The sequence below is a fragment of the Heterocephalus glaber genome, unplaced genomic scaffold (assembly GCF_053883595.1).
Source record: "Heterocephalus glaber isolate CG9 unplaced genomic scaffold, H.glaber_assembly_v1.0 deba00001813, whole genome shotgun sequence".
NCBI classification, from domain to species: Eukaryota; Metazoa; Chordata; class Mammalia; order Rodentia; family Bathyergidae; genus Heterocephalus; species Heterocephalus glaber.
The window spans coordinates 3888592-3912469 of record NW_028258484.1 but is presented as its reverse complement, the minus strand read 5'-3'; the positions used below and the strand labels follow the sequence as shown (position 1 = coordinate 3912469).

Below are 23878 nucleotides of genomic sequence, written 5' to 3'. Positions count from 1 at the left end.
GAGGATTGCCACAAATTCAAGGGCAGCCTGGGCTACATAGTGAGTTCAAGACCAGCCTGAACTACATAGCAAGACCCTGTCTCAGAAAATCTAAATAAATAAATTTGTTACTTGACTTAATTGCTATAGTGAAAATTAGGGCTTTTCGTTACTATTATTGAAACAGTATTCCAAGAGTCTTTCACAGCCTAAAACACTTTTTGGCTTAGCATAAAGAAGTATTACTGGTGTGTTCTTTTCCCTTGGGCAAGTCATTTAGCTTTCCAGAACTGTTTTATGAATGATAAGTAATAACTATCCTGTCTACCTCACAGGATTGTTATGACTCAAATGAAATTTGGGGTAAGGAGGTCGAACCCTGGGCTTCTTCCTGCATGTTAAAAGAGCGCTGTATTGCTTCTTGGCCTTTGGCTAAGATCGAGTGTAGAAGAGCACTGTGTAGCTGAGTCCCAGTACCATCCTCTGTTTTTTAAATAAGTCCCTAAAGTAGGTCATTGTTCTGAGTGATATAAACAGGTTCTTTTTTATTTATTTATTTTCTTTTTTGGTGCCGGGGATCAAACTCAGGACCTTGTGCTTTCGAGGCAGGTGGCAGCAACACTGAGCTAAATCCCCAACCCTATAAACAGGTTCTTTGAGAGAGTTTTGAAGAACTGAATATTTACAGGACCATAAGTGTTGAAATATGTTATCTGTCTAAATGATACACATTTTTCTTGTAAAGGGAAGACCAAGTTTTGCTTGTTTTTTAGATTTAAAGTAACCAAATACCTGCTCTAAAGATAGAATTGTGATTATCATTAATGGACACATAGTGATGGATTGGTAACCAGAGCACCTAGGTTTTCATTCCAAATCACATTATTTAAAATAATGTGATTTTCAGTGTTTTTATTGAAAAAGATTTAATCTATTAATCATTGGATGATTAATTATAAAGTCCACTTAATACAGTGGACAACCCAAGTAGGCCATACAACTTCTTCTCTTAATAGTTTTGTTATCTTTATATTGGTTTTGAGTCACATTACTGTATTTAGTTCTCACCTTTGTTCATAAATATTAAGAGGAATCATTAATAAGATCTTTACTTTTTACAGGTTCAGCATGCACTGAAAAAATCTGAGAAGGCTTTGGATACCCTAAACAAAGCCATTGTTATTGATCCCAAGAACCCACTATGCAAATTTCACAGAGCCTCAGTTTTATTTGCAAATGAAAAATATAAGGTAATGTATATGTCTCAATCATCTACCATGCTGTATTGTTTAAATTGTGTCCCTTCTTTTAATAACTAAGTTTCTTGTACTTTTAATTTTTGATCTGAGACAATTCATTTTCTCCTTTTTCAAAAACTATTAATTTCATTTTCTTTTGTGATTTTATTTCTTCATGAAATACATAGGAAAGATGGGTGTGTAAGTATCTTGAAATATATGGTTATCCTTTGTAAAGACTCTGTATATAGAAAGACAGGGAGTTATTTTAAGATCTGAACCATCCTCTTAGGACCAAAATAAGTGAATAGGTGACAAATGAATATATGTGCATTATTCAAAAAATATTTATTGGGCTACAGGTATAGTTCAGTGATAGAGTGCTTGCCTAGCATGTGTAAAGCCTTGGGTTTGATAGCCAGCCACAACAACAACAAAATTTTCTTGAGTGCCTAATGTGTCAGGCACCAGTAATATAGTAGTCTCGTGATCACATTTCTTGCCATTCCTTTTTTTGTTGGTGGTGATGGGGATTAAACCAAGGCCTTACACATGAGAGGCAGGCACTCTACCACTGAACTATACCTGTAGTCCAATAAATATTTTTTGAATAATACACATACATTACTCCTCAAGAAGGAGAACAGGTACTGAGCAAATAAATAGAAAAGAAATAAAAATATTCTCACTATGTTGAGCACATGTAGTGAGTTATAAGAGCTTATAACAAGGAGACTAGATCTGTTTTTTTCTTTCACTTTTAAATATAGATCTGTGGCTTGATAAGAGTTGAGAAAAGAATGTAAGAAAAACAAAGTGACATAAGATTTTCTTATAATTTTATTTAATTATAATCCATGAATCCAAAATTTATTATTTAAATTTCAGGTTTCTTCTATCTTAATAAACTCAGGCTCTTTCTAAAAAAAGAGTAAGAACTACTAAGGAAGTAAGTAAAACTTAAGTACAGTACTCAGATAAACTGGGGCCAAATTATCATTCTAGTAGATTTTTTTTCTAGGTAAATAAATAAATAAATAAATAAATAGATTCTTTCTCTAGAAATGTATTCTTCCAGTACACATTGATATTTGCTGAAATTGAAAAGTACCAAACTAGTTATATCCTGACTTTTTTGAAGACTAATAAAGATATATAGAGGGATTAAATATATAGTTTTGTTTTTGTTTTTTTGGTCATTTATTCAGTAGTTCTAGTTATTGTGTCTCCCCCCACACACACACCAACCTCCAGTACTGGATATTAAACCCAGGTCCTTCACACTGAGCTACATCCCCAGTCTTGTTTTAATTTTTATTTTGACGTAGGGACTTGCTGAGTTGCTGGGCTAGAACTTCTAATCCTTCTGCCTCAGCCTCCCAAGTGCTGGGATTATAATTCTGCACCACTATGCCTGGCTATGTTTTATCATTTTAAAAAGTTCTTTTGGGGCCGGGGATTTAGCTCAGTGGTTTCGCCGCCTGCTGCGCAAGCGCAAGGACCCGAGTTTGATCCCCGGTACCAAAAAAAAAAGTTCTTTTATATTTAATAATCACTTTCCAAATTTTATTTTATTTTTTTATTTTATTTTTTTGAGACAGGGTCTCACTTTTAGTTCAAGCTAACCTTGAACTCACTATGTACCCCAGGCTGGCCTCAAACTTGTGATAGTCCTTCTGCCTCAGCCTCTCAAGTGCTGGGATTACCATCTTGCACCACACCAGCTTAATTTTTTCTTCAAGGTCCTATAATTATATATTTTCATGGGTTTATATTATCGTATTACTTTAAATATGTAGTCAGTTTCTTTAATTGAAAGATTTTACTCAATTTATTAACACCATTTTAATACCAGCATACCTACAAGACATGCCAAGTAAATCAGCCTTAGACTTGCTTCAAGAAGCCCATGTTCTAAACTGAGTATCGTGGCACATACCTATAATTCCAGCACTCAGGAAGCTGAGGCAGGAAGATTCAAGGCCAACTATATAGCAAAACTTTGTCTCCAAAAAAAAAAAGCCCGTGTTCTAATCTGATCAGCTGTCTGTGCTATGAAGCATGGTGTACAACCATTTTAGAATATGAGTCTAATGCTTGGATGAATATGAGTTTGAGGCCTACATTGAATATAAGTTGATGACTGTTACAGGAAGGACTTTTAAAAGTTACTGATTGTTGGGCCAGGGATTTAGCTCAGTGGTTTTGCCACCTGCTGCGCAAGTGCAAGGACCCAAGTTCGATCCCTGGTACCAAAAAAAAAAGTTACTGATTGTTTATAAAATGCCCTAGATCCAAAATAGAAATCAAGTGGTATAAAAGTGCCACTTCAGGCTGGGCACAGTGGCACATGCCTGTAATCCCAATACTCAGGAGGCTAGGCAGGAGAATCATCCAGGAGTTTAAGGCGAGCCTGGGCTACATAGTGAGTTCAAGGCCACCCTGGACTACCTAGCAAAACTCTAGCCAGCACCCTATTTACTTGTTCTACCAGTATCTAATCATTTAAGTCTTAAGACTTTTAGGGCAAAAGTAAAAACTCTTGAGTTCAATCCCTGGTACCCAAAAAAAAAAAAAAAAACAGTAAAAACTCTGATGCTATATTGGATACTAGTTCTAAATTAGGGAGATGCATGATATAGTAGCATAAAATTTTGGTAACAATTATACAGTCACAGAAAAAAACACATAACAGTTCTCAGTTGTATGTGTTGTAGCAGTGAAGAATTGGAATATGTCATACTGAGAGTGATGATTTTCAAAGTGTGGACTGTGAACTTCCTAGAGTCCACAAACCTATTTCAGAAAGTCAAAACTACTTTCGTAAAAATATCTAGATGTGGGTCAGGGATTTAGCTCAGTGGTTCCGGCGCCTGCCTTGAAAGCACAGGGTCCTGAGTTCAATCCCTGGTACCAAAAAAAAAAAAAAAAAATCTAGATTTTACCTGGGCATGGTGGCATAAACCTGTACTCCTAAGCCATGGGAGACTGAGGCTGGAGGATCACTTATGTAGCCAGCCTGGGCTACATAGTGAGTTCAAAGCCAGCCTGAACTACACAGGGAAACTTTGTCTCCAAAAAAACCAAAACAAAAATATCTAGATGCTGCTTACCTCTTTCACTTTTACTTACCATGGATGGACAGTGGAATTTCCCAAATGTTACATGACAATATGGTATCGTAGCAGATTGAATATCTTCTGTCAATGAGAGATTTACATAAAAGTGTTTTTTTTTTAAAGTCTGCAATCTTAGCTATTCAGGAGGCTGAGACAAGAGGATCACAGCTGGGAGGCCATTTGCACAATTTACCAAGACCTTGTGTCAAAATAAAAATTTTGAAAGGTGCTGGGTACATAGCTCAGTTGCAGAGCTCTTACCCAACAGTATGAGGCCCGGGATTCTGCCCCCAGCATCACCAAAAGAAAAAGTTAAACATCACTACACTTCTCACTAACTTTTTGTTCTAAAAAGCTTCAGTTATTATTCACTAAAAATATATTATCTATTTTAACATGTAATGGGTTTGTTTTAAATTAGTAATAAATATTTTCAAAACCTGTCACTTTTAATTTCTGATAAGTATGATAGATATAACCCATATTAACAGAAACTCATTGGGTTCCTTGATAAACTTCAAGAATATACTGGAGGAATGATGAATATCATTATATTGAATACCTAAAGTGTACCAATAAAATAAAATTTAAAAAATAAAATAAAATAATGATAAACAGTATAGAAAATACACACACACACACACACTATACTGGAGGTATGGTGGTGCATGACTGCAGTCCCACCTGCTTTGGAGGCTGAGGCAAGAAGATCACTTGAGCTCATCAGTTTGAAACTAGCCGAGGCAACATAGCAAGACTGTGTCTAAAAAAGCAACAAAAAAAAGAAAATGAAAATGTCCTGGCACATCTGGTATCATGAGTTGTTTTTGGGGGGTGTTTTTTATTTTGTTTTGTTTTTAATTCTGAGACCAAAAAGCATGAGAAATTCTGCCCGAAGTATTAAAATCAGTTTCAGGCCTCTTCGTTGTGAAACAGACTTCATCAATATTTCATAATATTTTACAAGTATAACTCAAGGTCATAAATAGCTAATATCCATGATCATGCACCTTTTATTTTGATAACTATTCCGTATATATCCTGCATTATTTAATATTATGGGAAGAAGAAAGAACAAATCTACCTTATAAAATTATCATTTGTAATAAATCTTTTTATTCCTTAACAAAAAGGTTTGATTCTCAGACATATTCACCCTGTCATTTGCTTTGAATTTCTCTCATGTTGCTGGCCATTAGAAAGAGGATGAGAGGTATTAAGGATGCCCTAGGTGGACCACTTACATGCTTACCTGGAAAACATAGCTTCCCCACCACCACCACTGATACTGAGGCTTGATTAAACCCAGGACTTTCCCATTGAGCTACATCTCTAGCCTTTTTTGGTTTGCTTTTGAGGTTGGGGTTGGGGTTGGGGTTGGGGTTGGGGTTGGGTTGGGTTGGGTTGGTTTGGTTTTGTATTACAAAGACTGGGCTCAAATTTGGAATCCTCCTAAAAATATGAGAAAAGGAAAAAATGGAAACAAAGTCTTTGTAAATAGGGAAGGGTGGAGGGGTTGAAGGGAGTCTAGGGGAATGGGGAAAAAATAAGAACCAAGATATAACATGTAAAGGTACAAGTTCTTAATGATGAATGTCATTGTATTGTATACCTAAAATGTACCAATAAACTTGATGAAAAAAGAAAAAAACTTGCAATCCTCCTGCCTCAGACTCTCAAGAGTTGCTGGGATTACAGTTGTGCACCACTGTACTTCTATTCTTTATCCTCATACTCTTTCTAAGGAATTAAAACTAAAGTTTTAAGCATTGTGGCACACAGTTATAATCCCAATATTTGGGAGGCTGAAGCAGGAGGGTCACAAGTTATAAGATATCGAGGACTACATAGCAAGACTGTCTCAAAAATATACACACACATGTATATACATACATATGTAAAAATAAATAGAAACAGCTGATTTTGTGCTTGCCTGGGATATGTGAGGTCCTAGATTTGGTCCCCAGTATTCTTAGAAAAAAAGGCGGATAATCTCTGTAGACATGAAAATAAAGTAAAATATTCATAATATAGAAAACTCATATGTACCCACTTTAAGTATATTATGTGTATGGAGTGTTGTGTATGTTTTGACACATGGACATAGTACTTAGGTCTTGTTTTTGCTTTTTTTTAAGCTACAATTTAACACCTATAAATCTAGTACTCCATGAAGAATGGACCAGGATTTATTTAACTAGGCTGAAGTTAGACACCATGATTGTAGTGTTTTGCAATAAAAATGATGTTGGGTTGAATGTTCTTAAACTGTATGATGACTTGGTGCCAAGTATGCTAGCACACACCTGTAATCCCAGCTACTTGCTAGGGTGAAGTAAGAGGACCAAAATTTGATCCCAGCTTGGGCAGCTACCTCAGAATAACAAAGGGGATGGATCTCCCAGAAAAGGAGGGGGATGGGGTGTAGCTCAGTTCAAAGTCCCTGGGTTCAATGTGCAGGACAAAAAATAAATAAATAAATCCCTAAGCCTGGGAGTGTTCCTCAGTGTTAGTTTGTCCCTAGGTTCCATCCCCAGTACTGCAGTGAAAAGGGGGGAACTTGGTGAATTTTTTTTTTTTTGTAGTATATCCCCAGGAAAGATTCTTTATAGTGGGATTGCTGAATCAGTGGTGACATGCAGATTTTAACTTGCCAGAAATTGTCTTCACAAGCTGGGCATGGTGGCATACACCTGTAATCCCAGCACTTGAGAGGCTGAGACAGGAGGATTGCCAGGATTTTGAAGCCAATCTCGGTTACAAAGTAAGTTCAAGGCCAGCCTGGACTACATACTGAGACCTTGTCTCGAAAAAAAAAAAAAAAAAATTGTCTTCACAAACAGGTTGCATTATCTTACACTTCTACCTTCAGTGACAAGAATATCTGTTTCCTCTTGTTTGTGCTAACGTATGTCACATAAAATTATTTTTATTTTTGCCCATTTACTTGGTGAAAAATAAGACAATATCTTATTTGGGGGATCCAAGGTGGGTGGGATTGTTTGTTTGTTTGTTTTGAGACAGGGTCTTGCTATGTAGTTCAGGCTGACCTCAAACCTAAGTGCTGGGATTACAGGTTGTGCCGCCACACCCAGCCCTGGTATTATTTTTAGTGATGATATTTCTTCTTTAAACATAAATCTGATTCTTTTTCTATATTTCTTCTCATTTTCCCAACTCTTTCAGGGGTCAAAAGATTACTAGACAGTTCAATTCAGTTTAGAAGGCTAAATATTATTTCATAAGTTAAAATTAGACAGCTTGGTAGTCAACGATTAGTGCTTGCATCGTGGAGGAGGTCCAGAACTTTAGATCTTAATGTGGTCTGCACTTTAGTTTTCAAAGCATTTTCATATACCTCCACACATAATGTGATGAAGTTTGTTTATTTGTTTGTTTTTGAGACTGTAGAGTATGTGTATGTGTGTTAAATGTACTCTGGTGAATGCCTGCCAATTCTTAGTTCTGTTGTCACACAAGTGATTTTTGTATATTTTATTTTAACAAGAATTAATGCAATATGGAAACACATGAATTAAGATCTAGTAAGCTTTTATTAGGATGCTTTGGGAAACACTTGCTTAGTTGAAACTTTGTAAACTTTTGCTACTCTAAGGTTTTTCTTTGTCTTTTTTCAGTCTGCTTTACAAGAACTTGAAGAATTGAAACAGATTGTTCCCAAAGAATCTCTTGTTTACTTCTTAATAGGAAAGGTAAAGATTTGGGTCATGGTCCTACACTGCTAACTTTCATAACAAATATTAACTTTTAAAGGATAAATATAATATTTATTTTTATGTTTATTAAGCATATTTAACAGAGTGCTCTAAGAATAATGGATTTAGTTCTATTGTAGCATTTAAGATGATATCCTAAAGAAGGAGCAAAACACACACCGCATAATCCAAACCCTGCTGTGCTATTTAAAATAGATTAGCATATGCAGCCCCAGGCCAGCAATGAGCTCATAACTGGACTACCTCCTAGAAAGCCTTTAACTTCAATTCTCAATAAAATAAAATATAAATCACTCAGAAGAACATCAATAGCACTGTGTTGTCTTGATGAGAGGAAATGGCTTCTAAGACCAAGGCCAAGACTGGTCAGGATTTTACAGACTGGGCTCCCTAATGTGCTGGGTACCATAGCCAGGTGTAAGGGTTGAGATAATTCCATTTAAAATCAATGTAAATGAATGTTAAGCAGCTTTTATATTCCATTTTTTCCGTTGTTAATGTTCTGATCAGTGAAATTTATTAGAAATTCACTATCTAAAAGAAGCAAGCATTTTGAAAATAATATCTGATTATATTTAAAAAGAACTATAAAACTAGTATGAGTTTATTGGTAAGATGAAAATCTCCTACCCATCAGAATGGATTTAGAACACATCAGGAACCTAATTTATATTATAAATGTTTAGGATTTTATAGCTGAAGTTCACAACTTAATGAAAAATGTAGTGCTGCTGTTTATTTTTAGGTTTACAAGAAGTTAGGTCAAACGCACCTCGCCCTGATGAATTTCTCTTGGGCTATGGATTTAGATCCTAAAGGAGCCAATAACCAGATTAAAGAGGCAATTGATAAGCGCTATCTTCCAGATGATGAGGAACCTATAACCCAAGAAGAACAGATCAGTGAGTATTGTATGTAGGGTTTTGAGTAAGAAAGCTAATTTTTAAGAATTTTTGTGCTTTTTTATTTTTCTAACTGTGCTATTTTATTTATATCAAATAGAATTTTAGAGAAATTGAATATGGTGATTTAATATCTAAGTGCATATAGAGTCAGGTAATAGTTATTTATTCAAACTCAAATTGACCAGTGGATTAGTCAGAATCAGAACAGACTAGATCCAGAACAGAGACTAATAAATGCTTAATAAGTAATAATAAACTTGTTACATTTTGTAGTCTTGACAGATCTGTAGTAGTACCTGTTCAAAATCTATATCTCTGAGAAATCCAAAATCCAAACTGTGCTTAAAATAAATATAACTCTAGGGGTCAAGGGAAGAGAGCAAATAATTATATTTTAAAGCAGTTTATGCTTTATCTCTAAATTGAGTGTACATTTTCAAATAACTAATAAGAACCAAGACTTGGGCTGGGGATTTAGCTCAGTGGTTTCACCGCCTGCTGCACAAGCACAAGGACCCAGGTTCAATCCCCAGTACCAAAAAAAAAGAACCAAGACTTAATGTATCCATAATTTAGTAGGAGAATTGAGAAATTTCTGATCATATAAATTCTTATTACACGCCCTTGTTGCAGAAAACTTGGTAAAAGACTTAAAACTATCAGTCCAGCTGAGTGTGGTATTGTATACCTGTAACCTCAGTACTCAGGAGGCTGAGACAGGAGGATTGCTGTGAGTTCAATGCCAGCCTGGGCTACATAGTCGTTTGAAGGCCAGCCTAAACTACATGAGACCCTGCCTCCCCACAAAAAGAGAAAACTATCAATCCTATAATCCAATAATCCTTTTTAAACTAAAGATTCTATATTTCTGTGAACTAGCAGGGATCATGTTAAAAGTGGAGTCAGTATTTGTGGGTTAGAGAAAATGTTAGTTTTTTGGTCTCAGAACTATTTCTTAATTCTTAGGACAGGAATAAGGAATTGATTAGGGAGAGTCAGTTTTAGCGGTTAAAATCTTTAAAGGTTTAGGGCTGGGGGGATTTAGCTCAGAGGTTCTGCCACTTCCTTGCAGGCTGGAAGGTCCCGAGTTCAATCCCTGGTACCAAAAAAGAAAAATCCTTAAAGATTAAATACAGTAAATTAATTTCAGTCATGCTATAAAATGAGGAATTGCATTTATTAAGGAATGTTTGAAGCTGGGTGTTGGTGACCACCCATAATCCCAGCACTCAGGAGGCTGAGACAAGAGGATCACTTCAAGTTCAAAGCCAGTCTGGGCTACAAGTGAGTTGAAGGCCAGCTTGAACTATGTAGTGAGACCCTGTCTCAAAACAAAAAAAGAAGAATATTAGACTTTTTGATGGTCTTTATTTAGGATTTCATTTCTGAGTATAATGCAGTTTTTCATATAGTACTTGTTTTTTTCATGAAGCAACAAGATGTATTTATCAAACATCTTACTGTAGATTTTTGTTTCATTTTTAAAGTGGGAACAGATGAATCCCAGGAGAGCAGCATGACAGATGCAGACGACACACAACTTCATGCAGCTGAGAGTGATGAATTTTAACTTCTGGAAATCAGACTTTTGCGACTGGACATGTGACCAGTGCTGATGTGTCCTTGTCCCTCCATACACTGAGTCTTCACTCTTGAGCTGTCAGTGTCACCATTTGTCACACCATGAGTGTGCCACTTTTGTGGGACCCGACTGTACAAAGAATGAAAGGCAGTGCAATATTTAGCTGCTAACAAGACTGGCTCTTTTACCAGTATGAATGACAATTTAGGGGGGTAGGGTGGGAACTTTCTTTTTTCTTTAACCTCTTTTAGTTGCAAAGCTATCATGAGAGGAAGAGTTATGTTTTATCTTGAAGGAACCTTTAGATATGGAAAATACTGATGAACCAGCTTGGTCATTTTTCCAGAAATTTGTTTTTATTTGGTTCTGTTCCTGATAAACAGAGTGACTGACCTTCATTTCTAGGTTATTCAAGAATGGTGTTAGCAAGTGCCAGATGGAACAATAAAAGACATTGCCTATAACAGAGTAACTTGATTGCCAAGGAATGTAAATTACCTTAAACTTGGAGTGTCTCCTGTGAACAAATATAGTGGGCATATTCAGACTCATATGTAGGAATCAAATCTCCTTCCATACAGTATACACTTACTCTTGGCAAGAATGCTTTAATGTCTTACCAAGAATTTTAATTTTCTTCATCTTGCTTCAAAGTGTTGATCATTGTTGTCTTGGTATTGCAAACTTTAGAATTGGTTCCTCCCATATTGCCTAGTCTCTTTGAATTCTGTGGGATCACCTTTAACATTCAGAGATTATAGAGTGACTCCCCACTGAAAAGCCAAAATAAGGCCCTTAATAACCACTTTCGTTCACCATCAGTATGGTAACATTACAGAGAGACTTTAAGAGATCATGATAGCAAAAGCCTTAATACAATCAGAATTGTACCATGACCTCAAATCCACATTTGCTCAAGACAGTATCCCTCTTGACTTATAAATGTTTAAACAGAGTGCAAGGTGTGGTTACCTTTGTTGAGGTTATTTCCATTCTTTTCACCTCTGTGCTCCTGGTTACTTTCAGTAGTATGAGTCATCAGAACTTTTAATGAGAGTAATTAAGTGTAGGATATTAGAGATTTTTAACTTGGGGGAGAAAAATTCGTATGAAGGAGACAGGTTCTCTCTTGAGATCATTGTAGGTTGATGTCTGGGAAATGGCCACAATTTTAAAGATCTAATTATGCATATAAAATGGGAATTATTGGAATGTCACAATAACAGATTTAAACAGTCTTAAATTGTGTATCTCCTTTACTGTAATGTATTTAAAATTTTAGAGAAACTTTAGTTGCTAACATTTTATTAAGTGCCAATATCAGAATATAATGAATTATAGTTTCTTATGAATGACAGGCCTACAGTTATTATTTTGGATTATTTGATGAAGGACAAACTTACCTACTGGTTACCTGTATTTGTTAGTCAAGCTGTGAAAATATGGTGGATTACAAAAGATTTGAAGAAAACTTTTAGCCTTTAGACTCAGTAATTTTCTGTCATTTACTGTTGATCTCATCAAACATGGATTAGATACCATTATAAATTAATTCAAGTCAAAGTCTTGGATTAGGTATTAGGTACCCGAGAGACATTTAACAAAATTTCCTACCTAAATCTATGTTTATGTGCTGTCTAAAAAGTAATAATAATTTATAAAGAAAAGGAAAAGTTGGGAATAAATTTATACCATTAAAAATTCCCAAAGGCTAGCACTTGGATTCTAACAAATATTCCATTTTATTATCCATTAGTTCTGTAATGTTTAATTTTTTATTCTTTTATTTTTTTAATAAATCATAAACCAGCTATATAACACTTACCAGATCCAGAATTTCATAAAAAGCTTCAACCTGAGTTCTATATTATAAAACCTGGAGAAAGCTAATCTAAGAATGTAATTTGCTGATGTATAGTTATCTTTTTGTAGTAGAAATTTATGTCCTGTGCCAGTGAGACTTTCTGGTACTGATTCTAAGACCAAGGATAAAAAGATGCCACAGCATGGCAAGGAGCTGGCTGAGGGACTTTCGGCCCACACTTGGCCTGATTTATTTCTCACCTAGTAAATTTCTTGCTCTTTATTTTTTCTCCCCCCCCCTTTTTCTTCTCTTTTTTTTTTCCCCCCTTTTTTTCTTTTTTTGCATTGAATGGGGATCAGAAAAGAAGAAACAAATTTTGGTCAGGCAAAATGTTTGCTTCAGATTTCAGAAGATACTTTGAAGGAAATTGAAGATGCTATGTGTACTTTGATATCTTTTTTTCTATAAACTTTTCACACAAAACACACACCCACACATACTTTTAGTCAGAAGTTACAGCATTGAATTTCCACCCCCCCATGGAAAAGTTATTACTCTGGGATTTTAAAAGGTTGAATTATTTTTTCAAAAAAACAGTGGTATTCAAAAATAATGAAAGGTGGCCCCTATTTTCTGTATTTCATTACTTTAAATTTTTTATTTTTTCCAAGAACTGCAAGTAACATTTTAAACCATGCTGCTGTTGTATCTTAAACAAAAACTCAGTGATAACTAGTGTTTAGTCTATTAAAAATACTTTTTTGGAAGAAAACAGTTTCAGAGTCTCTGATTAGTCAGAGTATAGTATGGGTCTTCACTAAGAAAAACAATGACTCATTTTCTTTGTGAAAACCTGGGAAAATGCAGGTGTGGGTATGATGTGTGTGTTCTATTTGCATTGAAACAATGTAACTTTGTGTCTTCTTTTTGCTTTTCCTGACTTATTTCAGAAATTGTACAGCCTGGGGGGGGGGGCTTTTCTGTTAATATATTTGCAATTCATTAAAGAATATGGAAAATCCAAATAAATTACTTTTGAAAGCAATTTATAATCAAGTTGTTAAAGCTATATCAGAACTGTGCCGTCTGTATTTTTATAGTAAGGCACAATAGAATAGTGATGAAAGATAACAATTTTATGTTCTACAAAAATTCTAGGGCAGTGTTTCTCTAATTTTTTTTATTTACACCCTCTTTATATATATATATATTTTTTAAAGTTCATACACCTTTTTAGTATTATTTGGAATTTCAAAATAAATATTATGACAAAAAAATGGCAATTTTTAGAATATATTTTTTTTAAACTACAGAACCTCCTTATCAGTAGCTACAACTTGGAATATTGAATGCTTATTCTTTGTGTGATTTCTGAAATTCCTCTAAAATGGACACAAAGCTGGCATAGTCCAATAGGATCAGAAGTTCCAGGCCAGCCAGGTGTGGTGATGCCCACTTGTAACCCCTACACTCGAGGCTGAGGCAGGAGGATAACAAATTCAAGCCTGGGCAACTTAGCAATAAGACCCTTAGTTCAGTCACCAGTACAACAAAAAGAAAAAGTTTGCAGCCACCCTGGGCAACTTAGCTGGACCCTGTCTCAATGTAATAAAAAGAGCAGGGGAAAATACAATGTGGGCAGCACAGTGGTAGAACACCCCTAATTCCATCTCAAGTACCACACATAAATACAAGGACAATGTTTTTTTGTTTTGGTTAAAATCTTTTAAAAATCAAGATTTGGAGGTAGTAAAATACAGAAATTAAATTTTACTTGTGTGTGAAGTCTTTTTTTGGATTTGCTTGTTTTTGATATCTTGGAGAAAAATGTGGAGAAGCTAGAGGATTTTATTTATACTGGATAAGGACAACTCAGACTTCAGAGCCTTCTAAGACCTGCTGTATACTGTCAGCTGAACAAAGGTAATAGAAGGTTAGACATGGGATTATTCTTTGGCTTGTTTAGCTGCTAATTCATGGCTCATGGAAACTCAGTATAGGTTTAAGTGCAAACTATTTGTACTTGTTTATATTTGTTAAATAGCTATGCTTAATGAAATCTTGTTCAGTATACTCTGTTACTTCCTTCATGGAAAATATTTTCCATCAAAACAACCTGTAAGGTAGGTATTACTCCATTTTATGAGCAGGAAAACTGAGATTCTGTTATTAAATGACAGATGGGCACTTGAAGCATTAGTGTATGTTTAAAAGCTTGAATTTAGTTTTGAACTTCCTCTGGAAGTTCCAAATTATGTCTAGTATTAACTATTAGGTGTCCTGTCTAGATTCATTCGCTTATTTTGATTTTTTGAGACAAGGTCTCACCATGTGGTCCAGGCCACCTTTGAATTCCCTATGTACCCCAGGCTAGCTTCAAACTCAGTACTCCTGACTCACCCTCCTGAGTGCTAGTATAACAGGTGTGCCCTACCTCCCACATCATTTAGCATTTTAAAATAGAATAGTATCATACAAGGTTTTTTTATTAATCATACATTTCAGTGTATCATTCATTTTATGAGGCTGTGATCTGTATCCTTTACTATTTTTGTGTTTTTGTTTTTTGAGACAGAGTCACTATGCAGTTCAGACTGGCCTTGAACTCACTATGTAGAACTCAAAAGTGATCATCCCACCTCAGCCTCCTGTGTGCTGGGATTACAGGCATGCACCACCATGCCTGGCTTTGCTTTAACTCTTCAACACTATAATTGGAAGTGTATTTTCAGTCTTTGTTTTAGGTTTTTGAGACAGGGTCTCTCACTATATAGTTCAGGGTGGTTTTGAACTATGTATCCCAGGCTGGCTTCAAATTTGCAATCTTCCTGCTGCCCTCTCCCAAGTGCTGGGATTGTGGGTGAGCACCACCACACCCACCTTGAACTCAACTCTTAACTCCAACAAGTGGAGATTTATAATCAAAGAGCAGGATGGGATCAGTGGTTAGAAACTTAAGAGAAATGGTCAAAGATAAGGGATTTCTGGTTCAGCTGACTTGATGGGAGTGTTATTATAGAGTAGTTAAGATACCAAGAGTGGGGTTATGTTTGTTAAACTGATTTAGCAGGATTCTTGCTCAAATGGGATTTCTCGAGGACAGAGGGAACCCCAAGATTTGGCTAGTCAGAAAGGACTCTGGAGTTTGACCAAAGTTTTGGTCCATAGACAGACCACACATACACACACTATGTAGTTCAGACTGGCCTTGAATTCTCTATATAGCCCAGGTTGGCCTCAAATTGCAGTGATCCTTCTCCCAACTGCTGGAATTAGAGGCAAGCACAAACGTGCCCAGGAAAATGGACAGAATTTTGCCAATGTGATAGTATAGAATGTGAGTTTGGGGCTGAAATCTGTATTTGAAGAGAAAATTTAAAGCTTTAAGAATGCATACTGTAGCGGCTTTTCCTGGGTCCCCAACGGCCAGTGCCGCGGTGTGGGGCCCGGCCCGGCGGCACCGATGCTGAGGGAGCCGGCGGCCCGGCGGGGGGCTCGTGATGGGGCTGATCTTCGCGAAGCTGTGGAGCCTCTTCTGTAACCAGGAACACAAAGTAATTATAGTGGGACTGGATAATGCTGGGAAAACCACCATTCTTTATCAATTCTTAATGAATGAAGTGGTTCATACTTCTCCAACCATAGGAAGGAATGTTGAAGAAATAGTTGTGAAGAACACTCATTTTCTTATGTGGAATATCGGGGGTCAAGAGTCCCTGCGGTCGTCCTGGAACACTTCCTACTCAAACACAGAGTTCATCATTCTCGTGGTCTACAGCATTGACAGGGACCGACTAGCTATTACAAAAGAAGAATTATACAGAATGTTGGCTCATGAGGATTTAAGGAAGGCTGCCGTGCTTATCTTTGCAAACAAACAGGACATGAAAGGGTGTATGACTGCTGCTGAAATCTCTAAATACCTCACCCTTAGCTCAATTAAGGACCATCCATGGCACATTCAGCCCTGCTGTGCTCTTAACAGGGGAAGGGTTATGCCAAGGTCTGGAGTGCATGACTTCCCGGATTGGTGTAAGATAACTTTTTGCTTGAAAGAGACTCTTCTATTTATTCTGTGACACTAACATTTTTCCTAGTATCTTTGGCTGCTAAGGCAGCAGCATGTTTAATTTATAACAACACAAACCTCTGCAAGCAACATTTGAATCAAGTGCAGCTGAACTGGAACATAAAAGATTTTTTTCTTAACTTTTTTTTTTAAATGCACTAATCTTTGGTTGGATGAACATTATGTATGTTTCAACAACAGAACTCTTCTGACTGCTTATTCTAATTATTCAGTGACTGCCTTATAAAAAAATGTTTGTCATATGTTTAATGTTTTCATAAGTATTGTTATAACCTTTATACAGACCAACTTCTTTCAGTTCTTGACTCCTGCTCCCTCCCTCCCAGGTAGTTAACAGTTCGACAGAGGAGTAGTGAAAATCCCCGATACTACGTGCGAACTTCTCCAGTATAAGGCATAATCCCTCCATAAACTATTTATCTTTTGAACAAAATTTATTATAAAGAAAGAAGTCTGCCTGGAAGGTATATATAAAAAGGAAGATTAAAATTAAACATCATAAATACTTCCCTTTTAACTTCCCTCACATTATTGCATGTCATGACATAATTTTAAGTTGCTATTAATATGTAAATTAAATATGTTTATCTGAAGGAATTAAGTTCACTTTTCTACCTACTGGATTTGGTCAAAAACTAATCAAGATGAAATATTTGAGAACCCAGCTTTGATAGTAGATATTGTTGGCTAAATCTGGTATTTTTTAAGAATAACACATTATTCAATGCATATATAAGTATCAAGTTATTACAGTGTACTAGCACTAAAATTAAAATATACTATTTGCAAACCATTTTATTATCAGTAAAATTGCAGCTATTTTATTTGCAAGAGTTATCTTGCAAATAAATCCTTTTTTTATTTCTTAAAATTTGAAATGTGTGTCAGAATTTTTGCCACCACTGCAATATTAGTTAAAAAAAAACCATGGTGCTTTAATTAAATCTTTTTATGCGTGTTGTGTAATAGGCTTGAAACAATTGCCATCTTTATAATTGTACTTTGCATTCTAAAATCACACAGCAAACTGCTAAATCTAATTACTTTTTAGAATATGACTATGACACTGAAAGTTGACATCCTTAAGTTATAAATTTAAAAAATAAAATGGAGAAGTCATAATCTTAAAAAAAAAAAAAAAAAAAGAATGCATACTGTAGCTAGGTGTGGTGGTACCCACCATGCTAGACAAGCATTCTAGCACTGAGCTACATCCCCAGCCCTAAGATTTAAAAATAAATAATGCTGCACTGAAGAACAATAGAATTAAGATCTTTCTCTTTCCTTTTCTTTGCTCCTTACTTTCTTCCTTCTTTCCTTCCTTCCTTCTTGCTTTCCAGTGCTGAGTATGGCACCCAGGAACTCACACATTCTAAGCGAGTGCTGTACTGTTAAGGTATACCCCTAGTCCTAAAACAGCAAACTTGTGATTTAAAACCAGAGGTTAAACTGGCCTGCAGGCCAAATTGGCCCATTGCTATTTCATTTTTTTGGAACACAGTCATGCCCATTTGTTTGCATGTTGTCTAAGGCTTTTAACTCACTTCAGTGAGAATTGAGTTATCACAGATAACCTATATTCTTGCAAAGCCTTAATATTTATTACCTGTATTTTTAGAAAAGGTTTTGCAACCCCTGATCTAAAACTTTTAGTTGGATTGGCCTAACCATCTTTCCATCACCCAAAGAACATGTTGCCTGAAGGTTTAAGAATGTTCTCAATACTTTGTCAATTAATACATCACTAAGTGAGATGAAACACAAGAAACTCAATTCTGCAGGTTTTCCATGACCAGTTTAGATAATGATTTATCTAGAGTTGAACACAGGACAGATTTTGTTGGCAAACAAGGAAAGGCTGTGGGCTGGGCAGTCAAGAGCACCTGCCATCCTGCCAGAGAGGAGTCATTGCTTTTTGTAAGCCGATCTTGTATTCAACTGGTAAACTTTCTTACTTGTGGATTTTCTGTTTAAGCCATTATATTATCTGCAAATAATGTTAATTCCTTTTTAATCTGTGTGTGAAATACTTCATTTCTTTTTTCCTGTTTAGCTATGCCAGGAATCATCAATATATTGAATTGTAGCAGCAATAATAACAAACATTCATTATCTTATTCCATTCTTAAAATCCTTAATTTTCTCAAGTTTGACATTTACTTTCAATTGAATTTTATGTAAAGACCCTTATTACAGTATGTTATCTTTGATAATTTCATTCTCATTTCCAGCACCTCCACTTCAACTACCATTTATAACTACTACTAATATCACTTAAGATACCTCCTTTCCATTGCTAGTTTTCATCATGACTAGGTGCTGAAATGTATCTATTAAGCATGTTAAGATCTCTTGAGCTGGAGAACAATACCAGTAGCCTAATTATGAATCCTAGAAGAACCATGAAATAAAGTAAAACAAAAACTACACAGGGCTTATGCTTTCATTACTAGAAAACTATAACTTCAAATTACCTATAAGTAGCAGAAAACATTTCCAGCAAGAATTCTACCATCAGGGGCCTGTGGGGGTGGAAGGTGAGGAATGAAGGTTGTAGCGCTCTGAGACAGGAGAATGGAGTAGAGAATTTAGAGGAAGTACAAACAAGATCTCCAGAAAGAAAAAGTGAAGCAACAAATGCAATATATTGAGTCATTACTTTTTTGTAAGCCAATCTTGTATTCAATTAGTAAACTTTCTTATTTGTAGATTTTCTGTTTAAGCCATTATGTTATCTGCAAATAATGTTAATTTCTTTTTCATTTGTGTATAAAATACTTCATTTTTATTAACTTTTTTGCTATGCCAGGAATCATCAGTATATTGAACTGTAGCAGCCATAATGACAAACATTCATTGTCTTATTCCCAATCTTAAAGAAAATCCTTAATTTTCTCAATTTGGGATTTGGTAGATCTTAGCCTGAGCTCAAGGGAAAAAAGCTTGAAAATATATGGGAACAGAAGTAGTGGACTTGGTTAGAAACAGTGTTTCTGGGAGAGAACCAGTTAGTTACAAGAAGTAACTAACTTTAAAAAAAAAAAAAAAAAAAAAAAAAAAGCACCTGTAAGACTCTAGAAGAAAAGAGAAGGTACATCAAACTTTCCCCACCAATAAAATCACTACCCTGTGTAGAGGGGGCAGAGCTGACATCAAATTAGCATTCTGCCGTGGAATGATTTGCACCAGAAGTCCCATCCATATGAAACTACTATAAAAAGTAAGAACATGAAGGTTTTCTGTTGGTGAAAATTCACCCCCCAAACCCCACAAACCTGAAGGAAAGAAATATCCTTTAAAAAGCATTTGAAAGGCAGGCCATGGTGGCCCACCTTTAACAATCCCAGCTACTCAGAAGACTGAGAAAGGAGGATCACAAGTTCAAGTCCTGTCTAGGCAACTTAGTGAGGTCCTGTCTCAAATAAATGAGACTGGCATGGTGGCACATGCCTGGGACCCCAGGCTGAGGCAGGGGGAGAGCAAGTTCAAGGCCAGCCTAGGAAACTTAGCAAGACTCTGTCTCAAAGTAAAAAGGCTTGGGGATGTAACTCAGACCTCCCTAGGTTAAATACCCAGTACTAGAAAGAAAGAAAGAAAGAAAGAAAGAAAAAAATCCAACAGAATATAGCTCAGTGACAGAGCACCTTATTAGCATGCTCTTGGCCCTGGATTCAATACCCAGAAACACACCTCCCCCAAAAGCCATAAAAAAATTAAAAACTACACTGAGAAGCCTGGGATGAGTATGTGGCACAGCACAAAAGGTTCAATCCCCAGGATCACAAAAGAAAGAAACAGCAAGCAGGGAAACAATTTCTCAACAGATTGGCAAAAATTCAAAATATGATGATATAATATTCAGTTTGTGAAGCTGTGGGAGAAAGAGGCACTACAGTTTCCATGAAGAGATATTTGGCAGTATCTAGCAAAACTACATATGTATGTACTCTGGGAGTTTAACCTGAAAATAGTTCTTGGCAATACAAAAATATAAATATGGGGCTGGGGATTTAGCTCACTGATGCCGCCGCCTGCCTCGCAAGCACAAGATCCTGAGTTTGATCCCCGGTACCAAAAACAACAACAACAACAAAAACAACTATGTGTGTGCGTGTGTGTGTGTGTGTGTGTGTGTGCGCGCGCGCGCACATATACATATACTTGCTTATTTGAAATTGCAAATATTGGGAACTACGCAAATGTCCAAGGTTAGGAGATAGATTGGGTAAATTGATATACATACAAAGGAGTTCTGTGCAGCTATAAAGGAAAAAAAAAAGTAAAGCACAGTGCCACATACCTGTAATCCCAGCACCTGGGAGGCTGAGGCAGGAGGATCACCATGAGTTCAAGGCCAGCTAAAAATGTTTTTAAAAAATAAAAACAAAAGGCCAGAGATATACCTCAGCAGTAGAGTGCCCCTGGATTCTACACACATACAGACACACACACACACACACACACACACACACAAGAATGAAGATGGCAGGGATATGGCTCAGTGGTAGAGTGCTTGCCTAGCATGTGTGAGGTTTTGAGTTTGCTCCCTAGCGATGAAAACAAAAAAAGAAGAAATGAAGATAACCTGAATGAACTACTATTGACTGATTTCCAAAAATTGTTATAAGGTAAAAACCTAAAAATTGGTTGTGTATGCCTGTAATCCCAGAACTCAGGAGGCTGAGGTGGGAAGATTATGAGTTCTGAAATACATAATGAGACCCTGTCACAAAAATGCACCCTTTTGGGCTGGGAATGTAGCTCAGAGGTACCACGCCTTCCTGGCAAGCACAAGGTCCTGAGTTCAACCCCCAGTACCAAAAAAAGAGTAACCTTTTGGGTAGGAAGAAAAAGGAAATAAGAATATACAAAATGTGTCTGCTTATCTTTACAAAAAAAAACACTGGAAGGATAAACCTGAAAATAATAAAGTTGGTTATTTATTAGCATTTTCTCATTTTGTGTAGATGGAGAAAATGGTGACGCCATTCATGGTAGCACACACCTGAAATCCCAGCACTCAAGAGGCTGAGGCAGGAGGATGGCTGCGAGTTGGAGGCCAGCCTGGCTACAGAGTGAGTTCAAGCCCAGCCTGAACTACACAGTGAAACCCTGCCTCAAAAAAAAAAACCACAAAAGCTAAAGAAAGGAGGGTAGAATTCTCTCAGCTCCCCATTACTGCTCCCATACCTTCACTCCTGCACCCACATGCACAAGTTTCTTCCTTTTGAGGCTCATGACATCAGGCTGTGAGCCCCACCTCATCTCAACTCCAACCCCCACCAGCCTTCATCCATTCCTCCGTGGTAAGTGCGGACCTACATTTGTATCTACTTAACACCTGTGTCTCATCTCTCCTCAGCCTCTTCAGCTCTTCAGCTCCAATGACATTTCCATCAGTAGTTTTGTTTCCTTCCTCCGATTTCCTCAGTTCTTCCATCTTTTGTAGGCAAGATCTTATTTATCCACCTCTGTCTTCTCTCTCCCTCTCTCTCTCTCATTGAACTGAGGGCCTCACACGTGCCAGGCAAGTGCTCTACCATTGAACTACAACCCCACACCAACCTGTTGTGATTTTCCTTCCTTCCTAACCAATTTTGGGTTCATGATCACTTAAATCAGGAGTCACAAACTACAATACTTTTAAAGGACCAAATTGAATTGGGCATAGTGGTACACATCTGTAATCCCAACTATTTGGGAGCCTGAGGCAGGAGGATCTCAAATTGGAACCCCGCCTGAGCATTTAGCAATTCCCTGTTACAACATAAAAAGGACTGGGTGTGTAGCTCACCATGTTCCAATGCCCTGCATTGGGCTGAGGAGTCAAATAGATAACATGGTGCTCAGTGTCTTAATCTGCTCAGGTTGCCATAACATCATAACCTGGGTGGCTTAAATAATAGAAATGACTTTCTCACAGATCTGGAGGCAGGAACATCAGAGATCAAAGTTCCCAATAGGTTAAGTTTCTGGTCAGGGCTCTCTTCTGGTTTGCCTTCTCACTATTGTCCTCATAGTAGAGAGAACTAGAAAGCTCTCTGGTGTCTCTTCACTATTTCTTTTGGATCAGGTGCCTACCTGTATGATTTCATTTAATCTTAATTACATCCCTAAAGTTCTTACTTTTAAACAGTCAAATTAGCTGGGTGTGGTGGCACATGACTGTTATTCTAGCACTTGGGAGGCTGAGGCAGCAAGATCACTGTAAATTCAAGGCCAGTCTGGCCTACATAGTTAGTTCAAGGCCAGCCTTATCTACGTAGTGAGACCGTGCCTCAAAAAATCAAAAATAAAAAAATACAGTCAAATTGAGGACTGGGGTTGGGGACCCAATGGAGGTGGTACAACTCAATCCATAGCACTCAGGTATTGAGACATTACGGAAATATGACAAGCTAGAGAAGCACAAACGTGGTCTACAACTGCCCCTCAACTTCAAAAAACAAAAAGAAAAGAGAAAAACCCAGAGCTAACAGCATACTTAATGATGACAAACTAAAAAAATTTCTCCTAAAATCACAAACAGAACAAGAATGTTTACTCTTGCCACTTCTATTCAACATTATACTAGAATTTCTAGCCAGTGCAATTAGCAAAAAGAAGAAATAAAAAGTATACAAATTGGAAAGGAAGAAATAAAACTACCTTTATTTGCAGATAGATGTTCTTATATGTACAAAATCCTAAGAAACCCACAAAATTGTTAGTACTAATAGTTCTTTGGTTTGTTTTTCTGTTCTTATTTGTTTGTTTGTTTGCTTGCTTGCTTGTTTCTTTTTGAGACAGTGTCTCACTATTTAGTGCAGGCTGGCCTCAAACTTGCAGCGATCCTCCTACATTAGCCTCCTGAGGGCTGAGATTACAGGCATGTACCACCATGCCTGGCTTGACTGTTGTTTTATTTTGTGATGTTGAGGATAAAATCCAGGGCTTTGTGCATGCTAGGCAAGTGCTCTCTAGTATGAGCACTTGTCAGAATTAATAAATTCAGCAAAGTAGCAATATATACGATTGAAATGCAAAAACTAATTGCATTTCTATCTACTAACAATGCAAAATCAAAAATAAAATTTGAAAATCCATTCTTTTTGCAATGCAGCAAATTTAGGAATAAATTTAATTGAAGTACAAGACATCTTTTCTTAATTTATTTTTGGTTTCTAAAAAATCCACGCCAGGGAAGTGGGAGGGGTAGGGGAAAGGAAAGAAGGGAATGATATTAATATGAGAAAATAAAAAAATGGAAACAGTCTTTGTAAATAGGGAGGAATGGAGGGGTTGAAGGGAGGGTAGGGGAAGGGGGAAAAAATAAGAATCAAGAGAGTATGTAAAGGTGCATATCTCCAATGATGAATGTCATTACATTGTACACCTAAAATGTACCAATAAAAGGATATACAAAAAAAATACATACCAAAACA

At 36.6% G+C, this 23878-nt stretch overlaps 1 protein-coding gene and 1 pseudogene across 5 annotated transcripts in view; both read left to right on the top strand.

Moving 5' to 3' along the window:
* The window catches only part of Cdc27 (cell division cycle 27), a 77285-nt gene extending 55625 nt beyond the window's left edge, over positions 1–21660 (top strand). For 2 of the 5 annotated variants that reach the window (XM_004868647.4, XM_004868646.4), the window contains exons 16-19: positions 1101–1229; positions 7975–8049; positions 8819–8975; positions 10466–13435. In XM_004868647.4, coding sequence (XP_004868704.1) covers positions 1101–1229; positions 7975–8049; positions 8819–8975; positions 10466–10548 — 444 coding nt within the window. In that variant the 3' untranslated portion in view covers positions 10549–13435. Of the gene's footprint in view, positions 1–1100; positions 1230–7974; positions 8050–8799; positions 8976–10465; positions 13436–21421 lie in introns of those variants that run through there. The other 3 variants (XR_002390554.2, XR_002390553.2, XM_004868648.4) reach the window with 3 other exon arrangements.
* On the top strand, positions 15697–16586 carry LOC147820666 (ADP-ribosylation factor-like protein 5B pseudogene; annotated as a pseudogene).
* Positions 21661–23878: the final 2218 nt, after the last annotated feature.